The following is a 19,783-nucleotide window of genomic DNA, read 5'->3' on the forward strand; positions in this document are numbered from 1 at the left end:
CTTAACACACTAGTTTGGATGAGAATAAAATGATTATACTCCAATTAATCTGGGTATACCCTAATGTCGCCAGGATAAATATTCACTTGGAAAAGAGAAAACGTTTATTTTGTTTTCAAAATTACGCAGATTTAAATCGTTTCTCCTTTTATTTGTGACTATTACAGGAAAACAAATACGACCAAAAAAAAAAACTACAGAATAACAAACGGCTTAGATTTCCTCTTTTACCACGTGCATACAAATAGTACGTGTCGTCCTACGATAGAGCCAGACAACTATAAAAACGGAGTAAAGAGTGGGAATTTTAAACATCCTACCCCAACACTGTTAACTCGTTCTTCAAAGAGCAAAGAGCAGAGGAATATCGACTGTAATAATCTCTTCCTGCAAAACCCTGACTGTCGTCTCTTGCACAAAACAAAAATTCATCTTGTTTGTTGGGGTTTAATCTTGCTGGATTCAGTTAAGGCTGAGAATTGCAGTTCCATTTTGTGATCGTATTAGTATAATTGTGGCTAATCTAATACTAGGTTAGGCTGTTTATTTTCATCTAAATTAATAAATATCTATTCAAAACATCTTAATTAACCGAGAAGAAGCTTGAACATAATCCAATCACATAAATGGAGTCAAGAGAACAAAGTAATCGTAGTAATCCTCGATCGAGCGCAGAATCCTTGTCGCGGCCTTCAGCTATCGTCATCGGTGGTGGATTTGCAGGTATTGCGGCTGCTCGGGCACTTCATGATGCCTCGTTTCAGGTATATATATATATAAATTATTTGATTCTTAAAACATGTGCATTTGTCCTAAATTGACATATCTTTAAAATAAATAATTTGGTACTTAAACTTATCTATGCAAACCCTATGTTTAATCATTAGGTTGTTCTGCTGGAGTCGCGAGATAGAATTGGTGGTCGAGTGTGCACCGACTACTCATTTGGTTTTCCAGTTGACATGGGTGCATCATGGTAATTAGAATTCAATTCTTTGTCCCAATGCTTTGGTTTTGCTAGTAACTGTTTAAATCTGAGATATCCATTAATCAGGTTGCACGGTGTATGTGAAGAAAACCCTTTAGCCCCATTAGTCGGAAGACTAGGACTTCCATTGTACCGAACTGGTGGAGACAACTCTGTGTTATATGATCACGATTTAGAAAGGTAATTTACATCATTCATAGTTTCATTTGACATTTTACGAGCCACTGTATAAACTACGTCAGTAACGCGCCTTGACGTGAATCATATGTTTTTTGTTTTTTTCCAATGAGCAGTTATGCACTCTTCGATGCAGATGGAAATCAAGTTCCTCAAAAACTAGTAACAGAGGTTGGCAAGACATTTGGGACCATTTTAAAAGAGGTACATGCTTATTTGTATTTTACCGTCAGTTCCTCAACTGTTACAGGAAAAGATAATAAGGGCACAACTTTGATATGAATATCTTCCACTATTTCCCTCCGTTTTACCACTATTGCTGACTAATTGTTTTTTGACGCTACAGACAGATAAAGTAAGGGAAGAAAACAGTGAGGACATGTCGATACTTAAAGCGTTCTCCATTGTTTTAGAAAGGCGACCTGATTTAAGGTACTGAAAATTTGTATCCTCTTTGGTTTGTTTCACTTTTCATATACCAAGTGTTGTTTCTTGAAACTTGATTCTCGTATACAGGCAACAAGGGACTGCTCACAATGTGCTGCAGTGGTACTTATGCAGAATGGAAGGTTGGTTTGCTGCAGACGCAGATTCCATTTCGCTTAAATATTGGGATGAGGTAAGTTCTATGCTCCAACTATATATTAACTAAAGATTGTTGTTCTTACACTGAAATCCAGTGGAAATTCTTTGTGTTGAAGTTAGTTTAACTGATCTCTGCACATGCTGTACAGAAGAAAGCTGATTCTTATATTTTGCTTATTAACCTGAATACAGGAAGAGCTTCTGTCAGGTGGTCATGGACTAATGGTTCGAGGTTATTATCCAGTTATCAATACTCTTGCCAAGGGTCTTGATATTCGCCTAAATAGCAGGTATGGAGCCTCAGGTTCACTCTTTGATTACACTTTTCTCTCTCTCTCTAGCGTTGTTTAATTCTTGCCCATATATAAATGCTTTTCAGAGTCACGGGTATTTCACGGCGTCATAGTGGAGTCAAAATTAGTGTTGAAGATGGGTCGACGTTCACAGCTGATGCAGCAATTGTGGCTGTTCCTCTTGGTGTTTTGAAGTCCAAGAAAATATCTTTCGAGCCCAAATTACCACAGTGGAAAGAAAAAGCTATTTCTGAACTAGGAATTGGGACGGAGAATAAGATAGCTTTGCATTTTGACAAGGTTTTCTGGCCTAACGTAGAGTTCTTGGGAGTGGTTGCTTCATCTTCTTATGGATGCAGCTACTTCCTCAATCTTCACAAAGCTACATCCTACCCCGTCTTGGTTTACATGCCAGCAGGGAGATTGGCACAAGATATTGAAAAGATGTCCGACAAAGATGCCGCAAATTTTGCCTATATGCAACTAAAGAAAATCCTTCCCGATGCATCTGAGCCGGTAAATTTCCTTGAACCAGTTTTTCGAATAAGCTGTTCATAAACTCCAGAGAGTAGACGGAAACCGCCTGTGTCAGGATTATCTGAAAATCTTGATTACAGAAAGTGTCTTCAACTTTTAGAGAATCTTCAAGTGATTTGTGCCACGTAGTCTTCTTTGTAGTTCACGCAGAATATATTTCAAAGATATTAACGGATCACTGCTTGTGCTTTTGCAGATCAATTACCTTGTTTCCCACTGGGGAACTGATATAAATTCACTCGGTTCCTATAGCTACCATACAGTTGGAAAATCCAATGATCTGTATGAGAGATTAAGGATCCCTGTTGACAATATCTTCTTTGCTGGGGAAGCTACAAGCATGAACTACCCAGGAACTGTGCATGGTGCATTCTCTACGGGAACTATCGCTGCTGAAGAATGCAGAATGAGAGTCTTAGAACGGTACGGGGAGCTGGATTTGCACAATTTAGCCATGGACGGGGAAATGTCTACTTCTCTAGCCGTACCGCTCCTCATTTCTCGTATGTGAAGATTGCATTTTATGTGATGCTGGGGGAAACAAAACAAAAATAACCTTCTTGTTGTTCCCTATCATGTAGTCTAAATATATTCTTCTGTATAGTGTAGGTTACTTACTCGAAGAACATCTAGCGGCACATTTACATTAGAACCTAGATGTGGTATGAATTGTATCAAGTTGTTAATAATTGACCTAAGTTTGAACTTTGGATATTTAAAGGGATGGTATTAGTTTCCCTTCTTGTAAGTAAAAGAATATGTGAAGGTATCATCAGTATCACTGATGTTTGAGCTTTTGATAAACGAATCTTCAAAAGCAGCAACTGCTTTTCTTGTGAACATAATTTTGTGCAGTATTTGGTATTTATTACTTGCAGCATAACTATTGCTACACATTTGTACAATATGCACCTGAACAGTAAGAGCAGCCCTCCTTTTTATTATCACTGAATCAGGAAACCGCCTCTTCCAGTGTTGCCCTGCTCTGTACTTCAGTCACCTCTTGGAAAGCCAAATATTTAGGGAGAAACAAAAGGACTTATTTTCTTTGGATAGTCACAAGACTAATATCTAATCTAATAGATGTAAATAATATCCTAACTTACACAAGGCTAATATCTAATCTAATAGATGTAAATAGTATCCTAACTTACAGTGTGCAGTTTCATATTCAGAGGGGACCGACTTTTCTTGAGTACACCATACAAACACCCCCTTGATCATACATCTCAGTGAAAAAATTGCTACGCAGCGCTATCTGGTAAATGTAAAGTAAACATCATAGATGTGGTAATGCTCCTCCAATTACAGATTTAATACGGAACTCCTTATCTTTCATTACCATAAAATTTAATAATTATCACAGCGAATTTTGTTTGTTGCAGAGAAAAGCCTTTAACATGGTAAAAGCGAACAATTATGTTTAAACACACATAATATATGTACACAAGACACATCGTATCTTACCCTCAAAATATTACAGTAACCTCTGTTCAAGTATGTACGCTTGAAGAAGGGGATCCGGCTTTTCTGGAGAAACTGTCTAGGCATGACGGCGAGCTCTTCTACTGACGAGGCTCGTGCAGATATTAGCCCGATATATTGTTGGGAAAATGTTGCAGTTGATCGTATGAAGTCCAAGATGTGATAACTGGGTTATGTCAATTATGTCACCTGAAGCAGTTACAACCAATCATAAATAATTAAATGTAGCAGACTATATTATTTAAGGTTGGTTCGAACTCCTACGACAACCTGATTTATGTAAAAACGAATAAACATGCGTAACAAAATCAAACAGCTATTCAACACACATTATAGGACAAAGCCGTATTTTTCTTCTCAAACAAGGATCATCTATTACATCATGGATTGTACTATAAAGTACTTGGAAGAATTGTCAGAACGAATGAGCACTATCAGATGCAAATATGAGTTTCTATTAGTGCGGGACATCATCTAACTATTCAATTAGAGTATTCCTATTCCAAAAAAATACTAATTTTTTCTGTATGTAATCTCCCTTGAATGTTTGGTAGCAATATCTAGCTTATTCCTCGCCCTAGTGATGAGCGTGGTTGCATCTTAGGTAAAAAGAACAGAAGGGTGATTTAGCACTAACCAGACGGTATAATTGTAGTAATTTTACAATGACGATTCACGACAAAAGTTAACAATCTATACTGTTGTTGCATTAATGATACTACTGTTCTTATAGCAGAAAGTTTAACTACTTGAACAAAACAAGTACACTTAGTTTGGCAATATAGCACCCAAGTATGAGGATTATCGCTTCAAACATCATATCTTCAGTTTCAAAATCGTAAGATTTAGATTACAGAATGTCGGTGTTACTGTTTAGTAAAAGAAAAAAAACACCAAGGAACAAGTAACCACATTTAGATCAGGTAGCTGAAAATGCTCATAATTACTTAACCAAAGTGAAATACTCTTTACCATTTAAACCTTGATAAAAGATCTAACATTTAGGATTCAGGATCGAATTGCTCCCTCTGTTTCAGAAGATTACAGGAAAAAGAAGTTTTACCCTTTTTTTTTTGCAGATGCACTAATCAACCCTCTTAGCTAGCATTGCTCTTCCTGTTCCAAGATAAGTAGGTTGTGTCCCCATAAGGCCTGGAAGAAAAATTGCAACACCCATTAGCTCCCTCTGTCGCCTCTCACCTAATTACCACCCACATCAAGAGGAAAATAAACTGTGCAGGAGAAAAAAAATTAAAAAAAAAAAAAAGGAGAATAAAGAGAACAGTTGTAACAAATTAAATCAGTCATAATAGGTGGCTTGCCGATAATGCAAAAGATCAAAGGTTCTATAACACCCCACCATCCCAGAATGACGGAGATAAGACAGAGTAATTGTAGTATATAACGGCAAATAAATAAGCTATCAAGTAAAACAGAAAATCCAGCTAGTCTCTCTTTTTTTATGTAAAGCACCAAGAAATGCCATTAAGGAATTTCGTAGCGGACCAAAATATCCTATAATTTGAGATACTAATAGAATTCGTCGTTCTGTATACGCCACAACTAGGAAATGAGTCTAATACAAACTTTTGAGATAAGTCTCTCTTCTCGTGAGGTATACAGGAATTGCAAACTACAAATCCTCCAAAATTTATGACTCAGATGGAGAAATGCACATTCATCTTGCAATTCCTAATGCAGAAAGATAGAAAGTGAACTTCGAGCTAAATATCAAGATGCAGTTATTAAGTTAACACTATATACATAACAATAATATTTGAGGAAGTGAACTTCAAAACTGCATAATTGCAACATTCTTCACATATCTTGCGCCAGCTTTTTATTGCGGCATATTTTATCACGACGCAGATGATCAACACAAATGCGAAGTCACTCTTAATAACCTCTAAAATGCGCTATTAGGTGATCCAAATATATGTAGGTGAAAAGATACTCCACATGAGTGTGTAATGTAGAATTCACCTTGGAGTCTTCACATGAAGCAGCAAAAAAACAATGCAGATGAAGATGCAGCATGATCCGACAGCAATATAGGCAAACCCGAGGAAGTCATTCTTCCCCCCCAACCAGCTTGATGTTGAGAGCACAAGCTTTTTCTTCCCTCCAAAACTGTAAGTGTTGTAATTGTTAACAAGGCGTACTATGATCAGATCGTCTGCATCTAGATCCTGTTCGATTCTCCCATACAACTTTCTGAAGCTAGGGAGAGCAGCAGTACGCATCCATACGATGAGATCCTCCTGATCGCTTAGCTAATTCACACCACAGACCCCACATACAAAACAAAGACAACAATGTAAATTATAGGCAATAGATGTTTGGAGGCAATACAGAAACACTAAAAGATGAATTATGCATCAGCATTGGAGCAGACAGCCTTGCTTAATAGATAATGAGTCAATTCCCAAGCCAAATGCATTTCTGTAGACTATGACACGATAAAATACTATCAGTCTATCACGCAGTCCTGGCATCTAGTATCTTCTACTGATTGACAAATCCCATCACACCTCTCCATTTACTTGACCTATCCATTATTTATATTGCACAACAAGAAACGAATACGGCAACTTTTGATACTTACAGGAACAGTAGGATTTAGCGTCCCACCACCAATCAAGGTCCCATTCTGGAAATTGAAAGGATAAACATCTTTTCCAAACTTATGCTCCCTATCACTCTTCCAAGCAATATTCTTCCGGTTGATTTCCAATTCCTTCGACTGATGATAAAAAGTATATGTATCATTAAACAAACTCCATGCAACTAATCCACAAGGGACAATTGGTTGACCGTTGCTATTCTCTTCTGGTTGGCATGAACTTGTATCTTTGTAGTTCAAACCATCTAACAACTGGCGGTCACTTCTACTTTTGACATACCTGGAATGAGTCCAAACCATTCAGCCAAGGTCGAAACTACCAACGATCACAAAACAGCAAATAAGGCTAGGACAAGAATGACATTGACAGGTGACTCAAAGAAGGAAATGATTAAATTAGCAGAACGCAGACAGGAATACACCCTTACCGCCTATGGTTCTGGTAGTAGTTGTCCAACTGATAGTATATATATATAGGAGCTTTCATATCCTTACGCACCTGGAGATGACAAATTTAATCAGTAGGTTGGAAAACTGTAAAAAGATTAAAAGAAAAGCTTATGAGAATGTGCTAGATATACAGGAATTGAAGTACTAAGACATGATTTTATTGAATCATAAAACAACTCTCTTAACTGTCATACAAAATGTAGACAGCGTTTAGAAAAGAAAATATTAAACATCATGTGCGCCACGAGTTCACTATTCTAAGGATCGCGATGTTAAGGTCTTCAGGATCTGGCATCCAAAAGACCATCCAACATGGTAGATATGGATTATGTGCACTTACTATTTGCTCTCAAAAGATACCAAAACGTAGATGGGAAACAAATCAACATGACAAATGGACCACAGAATTGCAAAGAATCTCAAAGTTTACAGATCTCCACATAATAAAGAATCAACCTGGGTTTAAACTTTAAAGAAGTATCATATGTAATAACTTGTCCATGGAGAATTCTCTTGGAAATCAACTCCCAAATTTAACATGCTATTGAAGTCAATGTGGCAGCTTCTGTTAACGTAAGAGTTCTTCAGGTGTGCCAAAGTACGGACGATGGATGAGAAGGAAATTAGCCTTTGAGAGTACGTAATCAAGGTAAAGAAAATTAAGAAGCATAAATAATGAATATGATTTTTATCGAAGTGAAAAAAGAATGGTGTTGAACTCCATGAAAAGTTGGTTAATACGAAAACGCTTAATAGTGGATCATGTGTAGTAGTGGATAAGAAAGCTGAATAGCAACCATCTATAAGGATTTGTAATTTTTCATTGTGTCCCATAAATGCTGCTAGATACAATAAAAATAACAGTTGAGTAGCAAGGGGACACTGTGCAATCATGTGCCCTATGACTTCCTTTCTTCTTTTTTCCTTGGTGGTTCTTGTAGCTCACCTAGAAGTCATGTAAGCTGCTATTTAGCATGCAAGTTTTGCTGGCCCAAAACGAACCAGAGCATATAATGTGCTAGCCCCTGTCGGTCAACTCACAAATTTCTGTGAACCATCATCCCATCTTTTCACACTTCATTGTAAATTTTTTATTAAAGACCATAAAGATGAATCTTCTAAAGAGATGATACACTAGCATGTTTATATGACTTATGATGTTAGTCTGAAGGAACTTATCACCTTTAATATTCGTGTGCAGTTTTTAACAATGGACTCATCTTGAATGTATGACACCTTGTTATTTTTATGTGTCTCGGGTACACAATCAGTGTCATAGCGATCCACAATTTCTACTACCTGCAAAGAGAATTGAGATTGAAGCTCGGATCCTTTCTATTAGAAAAATTAAAAATGCATAAGATACAAACTTTTAATTAAGTGAGACTAAAAATATTACACTCTGTGAAGCACGGAGAGCTATAAGTCCAAGTGGAATAAAAATTACACCTAACAACATAAATGTAGTAATCACCTGCAAAAGTGATACTTAAAATTTACCAAATTCCATATAGAAATGTACTGTATATAAGTAGATTAAAAAACTGTGCATGCTAGCTTACCCATGCTGGTGTGAGGATGGGTTTACAGGCTGGGAGGTTCTGTTGAGTGAACTGATATAGAGCTGGAAGACCACCAAATTAAATGTCATAAGGGAGCACCGAGCATGTCAAAACCGTCGTTATTATATGAAAAGTGCATTTTCTTAGTTATTATCCAATAAAAGTTTTTTCTAGTTACTATATTTTAGTTGAAGTCTAATAATAAGCACATTAAATTTCTTATGCAAAACATAAGAGCTTAACACAGGTTGTCCGCTCCTCATATCCATTATCACCACCATATTATAGTATAATAACTATAAGTAACGACATCCGTTTAATGAGCTCCTTGCACAAAGTCACTACCTATGCATAGTTTAATAATCGTATTGGACAAGTGAAATTAAAACGATCCAAATAGGTAGAGAAGATCTGCGTACATTGGAACTGCTCTCATCCATATGCATTATTATTGAACAAAGTTTTAACAAGATGCAACTACATTTTATTAGTAAACTTGAAGATTATCCAATCGAAGACATTAGGGTTCTATCCTATTGAAAATTGTGGTAAAAAAAGTAGTCTACCTACCTTTCTGTCGCCTGGAGAGAACTCGAACAGATTGAGCTACTACACCAGCAGTGTCTACTCCTGATGTACTCCCTCCTCCGTCAACATCCATTATATATCCGAAATCAAAACCTCAAGAATACAAAACATAACCTCGGTACAAATTGTTTGCAATATTGACTAGAAATGCAAAACCCTAAAACATGAGGAATGCAGGAAATTTTAAGTTTGATTTTGAAATGTATAAAGAATTGACTAGTAGATAGAAAGGATGTTAAGGGGAGATTGGAGCAGTTGGGGGTTTCTTCTGAGAAATTAAATATTGAAAAAGAATATTGATTCGGTAGAAAGGAAGGAAATGAAGTTGGTTTCTTCTTCTTCGTTTGTGTGTTTGTTTGGGTATACCTTAATTTGCAAACGAAGATACCTCTCGTTGTAGACAAGATTTGGAATTTATGCACTAATCGAGAAAACATAGAGAGTTGAAGGACCGCGTGGAATTGAGTAGTACTGTACTGGTCCTCATTTGTTTTTGTTTTTGTTTTTTTCTATGTTGCACGGACACGCCAAGAAAGGTGTTGTAACCGTGTCGGATATATGAACGGACACGACACGGTTACGACATTTGTCGATACTCGATGGACACGTCACATCACGTGTCGCATAAAAATCGATATTAGATACTTTGCGAATACTAATTGGACACTTTCGGACACATTATAAATAATTAATTGTGGCTTGGAAATCAAAATAAAACAAATATGATGCTAATTTATTCTTATATTAGTCAAATCCAAGCATTATTCATGAAAAACTGTACCACTATTTCATTATTATTAATATTATTTAATTAACAATTAAGTATTTTACAAATAAGAACAATTATTTTATTGAGCAGATTGTTATAAAATCTCACTTTAATGGTGAAGGTAATACATCTAACGTGTCCCCGTAACCGTGTCACGTGTCCGTGCAACATAAGTTTTTTTCTTTTTAATACACGGAAGCCGGACTAAGGCCCCTAACCGGAACCAGTCAGTCGGACTGGCCCCACTCTCAAACCCAACCCGTTATTATCAAACTGTACAACTATGTTATTATAAATCTTTACGATGGGGATTGAACCACCTTTTTGGAGTTGATGGGAAACCTTGAGCTATAAATTTGAACTCATACTAGTATTTGTTTTGTTCTCGGTCCAAAAACTCCAAACTCAAATGTTAAGGCACAAGTACACTTCGAGTGTGTAGGAGTTACCATACAGTCCCAATTCTGTTGGGCTTTGGACGCTATAGTTCAGGCTAGTACTGGTTAGTTCAAATTTACCATATCACGTTCCTTTTGTCAAAAAGAAAAAAACAAAATTTATTATATCATGACCGAGTTTGTCTTTTCTTGACGATTCAGTCCAAAATGGTGTTTTTGATGACAAAGATGCCCTATAAAAAATCGCCTAATTTATTCTTTTATTCATTTCTTCGTTTGTTTTTCGTGGGCAGAGCTCTGCTGCGAAAACAAAAACAAAATCTTTTGGGGTCCTAGTTCTTCGTTTTGTTTCAGCTTAATAACTCATTTTAAATTGTTTTGATTTCATCCTCAATATCTTATTCTTCTATGTTTAGTTTTCCTCTGAAATCTTATAAATTAAGAGACGACATCAGATAAGTGATAAGGTTTATGTATAGATCAGATATGAATGAGGAAATCAGTGGTAAAGTTGTTTTCTCTTATTAGATAATTGGTAGAGCATTGCTCGATTGAACCCATCAACCGTTGGTATGTCAAGTTTGATTTTCATATTTTACTTCCTAAACTCGAGATTGCTGGATTTGATTACTAGAGTCAACTTCGATAGGTTAGACTAAGAATAATAAAAAATTAGAGAAAAGACGTATCGACATCAACGAACACATTATCCTTACATTCGAGGTTAGTAACACATATTTTTCCTTCATATCGAAAACATAACTGAAAAAGCGGGGGTCTAACAACACCACCAATATTTCGCTTAGTAATCTGTATGGACAAACTCGAATATACTTTTAAGAGAATCAACAAGACTCAATCAATTAAAAGTATATCAACGAGTTTATATCTCTCTTCTTGATTTGATTTACTCAAGCAAGAACTGCGAGTTCTAATCAAATACAAGGAATAACTTGGATGGTACCAAAGACCAATATCCAAGTATCAATCAATGATAATCAACAACCAAAGGTTGGATTACTCTAATTGATGATCTAACGCACAACCTGTATTAATTCAATTATATAAACAAATATAATGCGGAAATAGAAATAACATAGACACCGAAAATTTTGTTAACGAGGAAACCGCAAATGCAGACAAATCCCGGGACCTAGTCCAGATTGAACACACACTGTATTAAGTCGCTACAGACACTAGCCTACTCCAAGATAACTTCGGTCTGGACTGTAGTTGAACCCCAATCAGTCTCCCACTGATCCAAGGTACAGTTGTACTCCCTACGCCTCTGATCCCAGCAGGATACTGCGCACTTGATTCCCTTAGATGATCTCACCCACAACTAAGAGTTGCTACGACCCAAAATCGCAGGCTTTGACAATAAACAAATCTGTCTCACACAAATAAGTCTATCAAAGGATCAATCTGTCTCCCATAGATAAACCCTAAAAGGTTTTGTTCTGTCTTTTGATAATAATCAAGGTGAACATGAACCAATTGATAATCTGGTCTTATATTCTCGAAGAACAGCCTAGAGTTATCAATCACCTCACAACAATCTTAATTGTATGGTAGCGAAACAAGATGTTGCGGAATCACAAACAATGAGACGAAGATGTTTGTGATTACTTTTTATATCTTTCCTATCGGAGATATCAATCTCAAGCCAATCAATCTGATTGTACTCGTACGATGGAAGATGCAAAATCAGATCACACAACTACGATAAAAGTAGTATCGTTCTGGCTTCACAATTCCAATGAAGTCTTTAAGTCGTTAACCCGGTTTTAGAAGAAGAAAACCAAAGGTTAAAGGAGAACCGACTCTAGTATGCAAACTAGTATCACACATGAGGTGTGGGGATTAGTTTTGCACAGATTCTAGAGTTCCCCTTATATAGTCTTGAAAATCAGGGTTTGCAATTAAGTTACCTTGGTAACAAAGCAATCAATATCCACCGTTAGATGAAAACCTGATTTAGATTCAAGCTAATATTTCTCAACCGTTAGATCGAAAACTTAGCTTGTTATACACACTTGACAATACACGATTCCAGGTTTGTTAACCGTACCTAAACGTATGCACTTGTTGGTTCAACAATAGTTAACAAAATGGTTAGCCATATGAGGATTCCATATCAACCACGTTCTTCTTCACCATAACTAGTTCAAATGACTTCAAGATAAACTAGTTAGAGAGTTGTTCAATTGCAAGGAAATCTCATGTACAATACAAGATACAATTGAAGCAAAGATGATTTAATTCACTTAAATCGGTTCATGAACTTTTATAGCCACGGTTTGCAAACTGCATTCCTTAGTCTTTTTAAGTTTAAGTTCAGAAATCATCTTCAGATATATAACCTTCTCAAGTTCGCAGACTAGGTTCGCGGACTTAAGTTACCGGGCAAAGTTTACAAACTCCAGCAGAAATTCTCGGGTATAAGAACTTTGCCTGTTCGCGGACTTGGCTCACGTCATTCTTCTGGTTCTCTTGATCAACAAAGTTCACAAACTTTGGTTCAAGGGATATGACTTATACATAAATGTGTTTCCACAATAATGCTTATGTCCACCATTGGTTGTGTAATTTAAACTCTCATTTCAATCATTGAAATATTCTTAGAGGACGTTATATAGTTGTTACACCATTTCTCGTCAAAGCAATTTTCAAGATGATTGAAACATATCATGACTTTCGTCACATGTAAAAATAAACTTGGTTAAAGCGAAAATATTACCAACTCATATTTAGAGATATAGATAGGCGAGGTATACTCGGCTCGAAATACCAAATGTGTATAATCAAAGTCCATATATATAGCATACGACTTCTTGTCTCAAAGAGTATGAGATAGAGTAGATAGACTTTTGAGTGATGGATAAGTTCAAGTCTTCACATACATTTTTGTCGAGAAGTTCCAGCGGTTCTTTAAGTAGTTCTTCTACTTGTATGATGAATCGCCATGAAGTCCTTGAGCTCAACTACATATTCTATCCTAGTCCGAGACTTAGATATAATAGACTATAAATCAAGACTTATAGTTTTGATCACTAACATTGACAAACATGCTTGAGATAACAACGCATGCGAGTTTGACCGAGCAGTGATCTAACAATAACATACATAGTATGTTAATGTGTCTCTGGTATTGGTGACTTGATCATTTCATTATGATCAAAGTTTCAAGGAAAGATATATACTAGTTATATTATACAACCTTGGTATATGGAGTTGCGAAGTATAATTTATCTATTGGATTTCGTAGATTCGACATAACATTATTTGGTAATTCATTAAACTTTTGGGTTGATTCCATACCTGGAAAAGTATGTTTAACTACATGAGTTTAAGGAAGTAAACATACGAAAGTTATTTCATTGTTGAAGGGAATCAGAGGATCTATTCTAGGGACGATCCCTTAAATAGGGATCTTTACTAAGACCGGTCCTAAAGATCTCTAGTAGGACTGTTCCCTTGCGAAGGATCTCTACTAGGACCAATACCATATATCTCTAGTATAATCGATCCTTAGTTTAACCAAGTTTGTGTTTTAGGTTTGTCTATTACTTTAGGATTGGCATAGATGCCACAAATGCATTTTGGTTAAAATGTAAAGTTCACAAGATGTCGACATGATATATTTGGACATGTGCTAAAATATTATTACTTAATGTTCAAGTATTTTTCTTGATATTCAAGGAGAGATCCTATAACTGAAATATTCTAAATATGTTTTAAAAATTCGAATGTATATGTTTTCCATGTCCCAAAGGATATGCATATCTCTCGTAGCGATTTTATTAAAGTATATATATGTTGTATACTAGCTAATATTGGTTGTCATCCAAGAGAGATTTCGGTACATATGTTGGATTACAACTTGGAAGATAACAAAACCGAAAATATACACTTATTTCATATCTTTAGGATTTTCGGTTCAGTAATTTCTTGTTTTCCAAACATGCCTTGGTCATTATAAATAGTAGAGGTTTCTAACGAATTCATCCCTTTGACACACTACTTAACTGTTGGTGTGGAAGCCCACTAGCTATTAGTATTCTTGTAATACTCGTTTGAGAGGAGAGTATCTTAATTAAATGAAGTTTCTTATGTTTGCTTCGTTTAAAAACTTATGTGGTATCAAATAAGCTTTAGTTGTACTGTTGGTGGAAAACTAAGAATGGTATTGTTCTTTTAGTTTTCAATTATTGATTTGATTGACTGATGGTAAAGTTGAACCTTGATAGATCCACTTTGTTTTTTCTGTGATCCTTGTTTTTGACATAAGGTCACTCGAACTAGTTTATGGATCAAAGATTTCAGATCTGCTTTATTACATTTAGATTTGAAGATAGGACTTTTGATCATCCATTGTTAACAGATTTTGTTTTGTGTGTGATCGATCATTAGTGGAATTAAGTTGTTTGTGTAGGTACTTTGAAGATTGAAGACTTGAATATTTTTTTTGGTATTATGATCTTTGTGATAGCTCCGTACACACTTGATAGACTGACATACGAAGCTGTTTATCTCGATTATACTTTTCAAAATCTTGTTGTATAGATCGACGATCTATATAGGTGTATTACTTTGATATCTACTTTGATAGTTTGTAAACTAAGATTGATTATTTCCTTAGTCTTGATCTTAGTTAATCTGACCAAACAAAGGAGTTTATATTGATCAAACAGAATAACCTTTATACTCAACTTATCTCTGATAAACTTGGTTGGTCTTGCATATTGATAGAGAGGTTGCTGGAAAATATTAGTCGTTTACTATTTCGGATTACAATCCAAAGGAGTTGAGTTGCTTAAGTATTCACAACAAGTGAAGAAACTTGATATGGTGGACTCTATTTAGTCCCAACAGGCACTTTATGCTCCATCCACCAATGTGTTAGCATGTTAGGCTCATCACTGAGAAGCATGCTAGACTCACCAATGTGCTAAGACTGACATCAGTCTGACAAAATAAATACACGTCTACAAAATAAATTTATTCGTTCTTGAGACATCAATTATGTGACATGGGGATATACACCAAGATTTTTGGTCTGGCGGCTTATAGTACATGCGGTGTAGTAATACACCCACGATGAGAAAGTAAGTAAGTATTGTTGGTAGTTGAAGGAGTAATTTGAGTAGTGGTCCTATAACCACCAAGTATCCATAACCACCAAGTCTCTATTCTTCCACTTTTCTGTAACATTCACTACTTACGAGATCAGTGTATTAACTACTTTAAGAATATCATACGACTATCTTAGAGGCATCTCAGAAAACTCAAATGTACACATGATAAACTTATTTTCATCAAAACTCAAATGTACACAGGATAATCTTATTTTCATCATCGTAGCAGTTCAACACATTTCATTACTAGCATTCAATTCCATTGATATTAATACCTTTTGTGTTTCCCTCTCTACAAATCGAGTCTTTTCCTCCTATTGTAACTGAAGCAAGGTTACATTCATTTCTTGGTTTAGGCCAGGTGTACAAATTGATCTCTAAAAACACAGAGGGTACCAAGTACACCACTAACTTATTCTCTTTGATAGGAGTGTGAACGTATATAGTAATTTTAACAATCAAAATATGTGGAAAAATAAAAAGCGCGCGCACACATACACAAAAAATTTGTTAACAAGGAAAACTCAACTGCAGAAAAACCCCGCAACTACAGATTTGAACACCAAACTGTATTAAGCTGCTACATACACTAGCCTACTATCAGACTTCAGACTGAATATAACTGAGACCGAACCACCCTCCAAGTGATTCAGTCACAGTCGCGCTTTTTACGTCTCTTGAACCTCGCAAGGCTCTAAGCAATTGATTTCCTTAGCTGACATCCTTTACAGCCTAAGAGTTTCTTCAGCCGAAGTGAAGACTTTTGATATCAATCTGCTTTAACAGATAAGCCTATTTGATTTCTTTTTAGATCAAATATCAAGGATTGGAAATCTGGTTGCAATAGACAAAGCTAACAAACCTCACATCTGGGACATTTATACTCACTTAGATGAGAATCCTGGATTTTTTACCACCTCTTAAGAACAATCTTTAAAATATCACTTAAAATCAATTTCAGATATCTATCATTAGGACCACAAAGTCTAAGACGAAAAGAACTTTACGATTAATATCTATCTTTCCTGAAAGAGATTGCGAATACCTCTATAACAAAAAAGCAAGATTAGGATTCACGAACTATCAAGATAAAGATAGTCGTACCTGGCTTCACGAATCCCTAAAGCGAAGACTTTTAGTCATAAACTTAATTATGTTTCTCAGAGAAAACCAAGGTTAATAGAGGACTACTCTAGAACCAACCTGGAAAAAAAGTGTCAGGGATTGGTTTTCCCAGTTGAAATAGCATCTCTATTTATAGATTTTCAAAACTCTTGTAAACCCTCCCGGGACTATAACTCAGCCACTGTGGCCACCTAGGGGTTCAAAGGCTTGTTGTACATGCTAAATGCAATCACGATGCTTGCGACAGTGAATCCGAATTTTATTCTCTAGATTAGTTTTGCTCGATGACTAGCAAATAATAAGTTCAAGGGTATTTGACACATCTATGTGTCTGATTTGTCTCAATTTTATATATTGTTAGTGCTCATTTTATACTTATTATGGTGTTTTATGTGTATGCAGGTGTTTTAGGAGAAATAAATTCTCGTGGAAAAAGTTACTCGAAAAGTGATATTTGTACTCCCAGAGGAAATTGCTAAAGGCACCCCCAAAATTTACTCAGGGACCCCCGAAAATGCGTTGAAGGCGCCCGGGAAAAGTTATAAAAGCACCCGAAAGAATTGATGAATGCACCCCAAGAATTTTACTATTTATAACCCAAATTACTATTCGCACCCCTCAAGTTTCTAAATACACCCCAATTGCTAAGGGACCCTATATTGGATAGGGGAACACCCATCTTCTTCTTCGTTCAAATACAAATTTGGCGGGAAAATCGGTTTTAAAGAAAACAGAATTAGGGTTTGAGTTTTGGATGAGTCTTAATGAGACTAAATCGCTGAAATCAATTGGGTTTATTCTATTGGGAGAAACGGGGCTGGTAAAGGGTGTTTGATTCGATGAAAATTGGATGGATAATCGGATTTGAAGAAAACAGAGTTCACGGGTTTTTCTCTTCCTTTCACGAGTTATCTGTTGTACTGCGTGTGACTATGGTGTGTTTTTAACGAGTTTGGAGCGAGTTTGACAGCTGCAGAGACGTGAAGAACCTAAACAGGGAAATAATTCCCATAAAACAGAGAACAAAAATATTCCCGAGAAGGAAAGGAGATTATGTGGAGTTATTACCGAGATTTCTTGAGCCTATGATGTATATAATGGCTTGTTGGTGTCAGGAGATGATACACAGGAAGTTACGGAGAGACTGGAGAAATCAGAAGTTGCAGAAATTCTTCTACTACTGCTGATCAAGAACACGAAAAAGATTGTGTTGTCCAGAACTATCGCGGAAAGCAGTCGTTTAATAAACAACATAATTTGCGTATTGCTGTCTATTCGGTTGCGATAGACCTTTAGTAAGTGAGACATTTTGGTAGTTGCAGATCTTTAGCAACTAAAAATTGTTGTAAGCAAGTTAATTATTTTGAATACAATGCTTAATCAATTTTTCTCCAATTTTCGAATCATGAGTAGCTAAGCTTATTTTCTGGGGTTCTGGAAGAAGCTATTTTTCTATGAGTAATTCTTAAAATATTTTTTTTTGCTCAATCAATGTAAATTTTATTTATCTATGATCAAAACAAAAGAGTTACAAAAAACTATTAGTTATTTTAAAAAAAGATAATCTACTAGCAGAATATATAGTAAGCTTGAAATGGGGATTCTAGTCTAATAGAACTACAATCTGTGTAGTATTTTACAATGCCCATACTCAGACCACTCCCTTCTTTTTCCATTTGATCTGCAGAGAAGTTTATTTCTCTGTAACTATGTGCAAACTCTATGCTTCTGATGCTGTCAGTTATTATATTCCATCTAGCAGTAATAAACCATGGCAAGTTATTCTGTTGAAGGAAAAAATAACAGCTTTTGAATCATATTGGAAAACCACCTCCCTGTGAGAATTTTGCAGAGCCCATTCACCTGCACATATAATAGCCATCAGTTCTGCAAAGTAGTTTGTAGCAGTACCAAGACCTTCTGCAACTGCTATCAAGAATTCACCATTCCCTCCATTTCTTGCTACAAAACCATATCCAGCTGACCCTGGATTACCTTTGCTAGCACCATCACAACATATAAGGATTTTGGGAATCTCAGAGAGTGAAATGAAAATTTCTTTAATGTTGCAGTTGTAAGTTTGTCTGTACTTGATACCAAAGAAACTTAGTATTTGAAGATCATATGCTTTATTTTTCATTTTGCCCTTGAATCTGTGTTCACATTCTCTTGTAAGAAAAATGATCTTATTCTTTATCAGTTCATCTCTTTCAGATTCTTCCTCAAACATCAATCTATTCTTTATGAACCAAATTTCTCTGAGAATGACAAAAGCTGCTGATATCCCCAGTTCTTGTATTACTGAGATTTTGTGTTTTGCCATTCTTAGTATATCTTGAAAACAAGTTGGAGTCTTGAACATAAAAAACATCACAAATCCAGCACTATAATTTAAGACTGTAAGAACAATTCTACATGACATGATCTAAGTCTTCTTCTTCTTGTTTGCATAAATAACATCTAGAGGCCAGATTAAAACCTTTTGTTTTGAGTTTTAAGTCAGTTGCATAGATACCTCTAAATATTTTCCACACATTACTGGCAATTATAGGATGTACACATGCTTTCAAAATTTTTTTTATAAATATTGGAAACAGGGTATTTACCTCTAATGCAATTAGGTGCAGAAGCAACTATGAATTTTCCAGAGAATGTGCCACTCCATATTATTCTGTCTTTTATGCCATCTATCATTGGTAGGTCTTGAACATTGAAGTACTTTAGCATCTCAGAAGGAATATTCCATTCATTATTGATGATAAGGGAGATAACTTTCAGTTTTTGGTGAAGCTGTATGTAAGCATCTCCTGGGAAGAGGTTGCACAAAGCTTTGTCTTTGATCCATGTGTCATTCCACACAGAAACATCTTCACCATCTCCCACCACCCATCTTGAATTGGTAGTAACATCATTCATGACCCATTTCAGACCTGGCCATATGGAAGATTGTTTGTTATAAGTGATCCATTCACTATTTTTCATTTCGAACTTTGCTTGAAAAAACAGAGCCCATTCTTCATTTCCATTTTGAATCTTCCAAGCAAGTTTCATTAATAATGCTCTGT

The 19,783-nt window shown here is 35.8% G+C and overlaps 2 protein-coding genes across 3 annotated transcripts; one reads left to right on the plus strand and one right to left on the minus strand.

Moving 5' to 3' along the window:
* The first annotated feature begins 328 nt into the window (after positions 1 to 328).
* On the plus strand, positions 329 to 3,420 carry LOC113287329 (probable polyamine oxidase 2). The gene is made up of 9 exons (XM_026536046.1): positions 329 to 764; positions 888 to 976; positions 1,055 to 1,168; positions 1,282 to 1,369; positions 1,512 to 1,597; positions 1,682 to 1,784; positions 1,943 to 2,040; positions 2,130 to 2,559; positions 2,777 to 3,420. Exons 1-9 carry the CDS (start codon positions 627 to 629, stop codon positions 3,089 to 3,091), a joined length of 1,461 nt encoding a protein of 486 aa, XP_026391831.1. The 5' UTR covers positions 329 to 626; the 3' UTR covers positions 3,092 to 3,420.
* Positions 3,421 to 3,892: 472 nt separating this feature from the next.
* Positions 3,893 to 9,736, minus strand: LOC113287330 (putative ALA-interacting subunit 2). 2 transcript variants are annotated; one of them, XM_026536047.1, is made up of 9 exons: positions 9,271 to 9,736; positions 8,701 to 8,762; positions 8,538 to 8,612; positions 8,321 to 8,437; positions 7,117 to 7,187; positions 6,671 to 6,968; positions 6,049 to 6,338; positions 5,129 to 5,217; positions 3,893 to 4,254 (listed from the first exon to the last, which is right to left on the minus strand). In XM_026536047.1, the coding sequence occupies exons 1-8, from the start codon at positions 9,359 to 9,361 to the stop codon at positions 5,163 to 5,165; spliced, it is 1,059 nt and encodes a 352-aa protein (XP_026391832.1). In that variant the 5' UTR covers positions 9,362 to 9,736; the 3' UTR covers positions 3,893 to 4,254; positions 5,129 to 5,162. The 2 variants fall into 2 exon arrangements, with proteins under 2 accessions (XP_026391832.1, XP_026391833.1); XM_026536048.1 differs by lacking the exon at positions 8,538 to 8,612 and having other exon boundaries at positions 9,271 to 9,735.
* Positions 9,737 to 19,783: the final 10,047 nt, after the last annotated feature.

The sequence above is a fragment of the Papaver somniferum genome, chromosome 6 (genome assembly GCF_003573695.1).
Source record: "Papaver somniferum cultivar HN1 chromosome 6, ASM357369v1, whole genome shotgun sequence".
Taxonomy (NCBI): domain Eukaryota; kingdom Viridiplantae; phylum Streptophyta; class Magnoliopsida; order Ranunculales; family Papaveraceae; genus Papaver; species Papaver somniferum.

Excerpts from the sequence above, each read along its gene's own strand:
- LOC113287329 (XM_026536046.1), top strand. The coding sequence starts at position 627 with ATGGAGTCAAGAGAACAAAGTAATCGTAGTAATCCTCGATCGAGCGCA. Across the intron at positions 1,785-1,942 it reads CGCTTAAATATTGGGATGAG|GAAGAGCTTCTGTCAGGTGG; the intron begins GTAAGTTCTATG and ends ACCTGAATACAG. Across the intron at positions 2,041-2,129 it reads GATATTCGCCTAAATAGCAG|AGTCACGGGTATTTCACGGC; the intron begins GTATGGAGCCTC and ends AATGCTTTTCAG.
- LOC113287330 (XM_026536047.1), bottom strand. The coding sequence starts at position 9,361 with ATGGATGTTGACGGAGGAGGGAGTACATCAGGAGTAGACACTGCTGGT. Across the intron at positions 8,438-8,537 it reads CTCTCCGTGCTTCACAGAGT|GTAGTAGAAATTGTGGATCG; the intron begins GTAATATTTTTA and ends TTCTCTTTGCAG. Across the intron at positions 6,969-7,116 it reads TACTACCAGAACCATAGGCG|GTATGTCAAAAGTAGAAGTG; the intron begins GTAAGGGTGTAT and ends GACTCATTCCAG.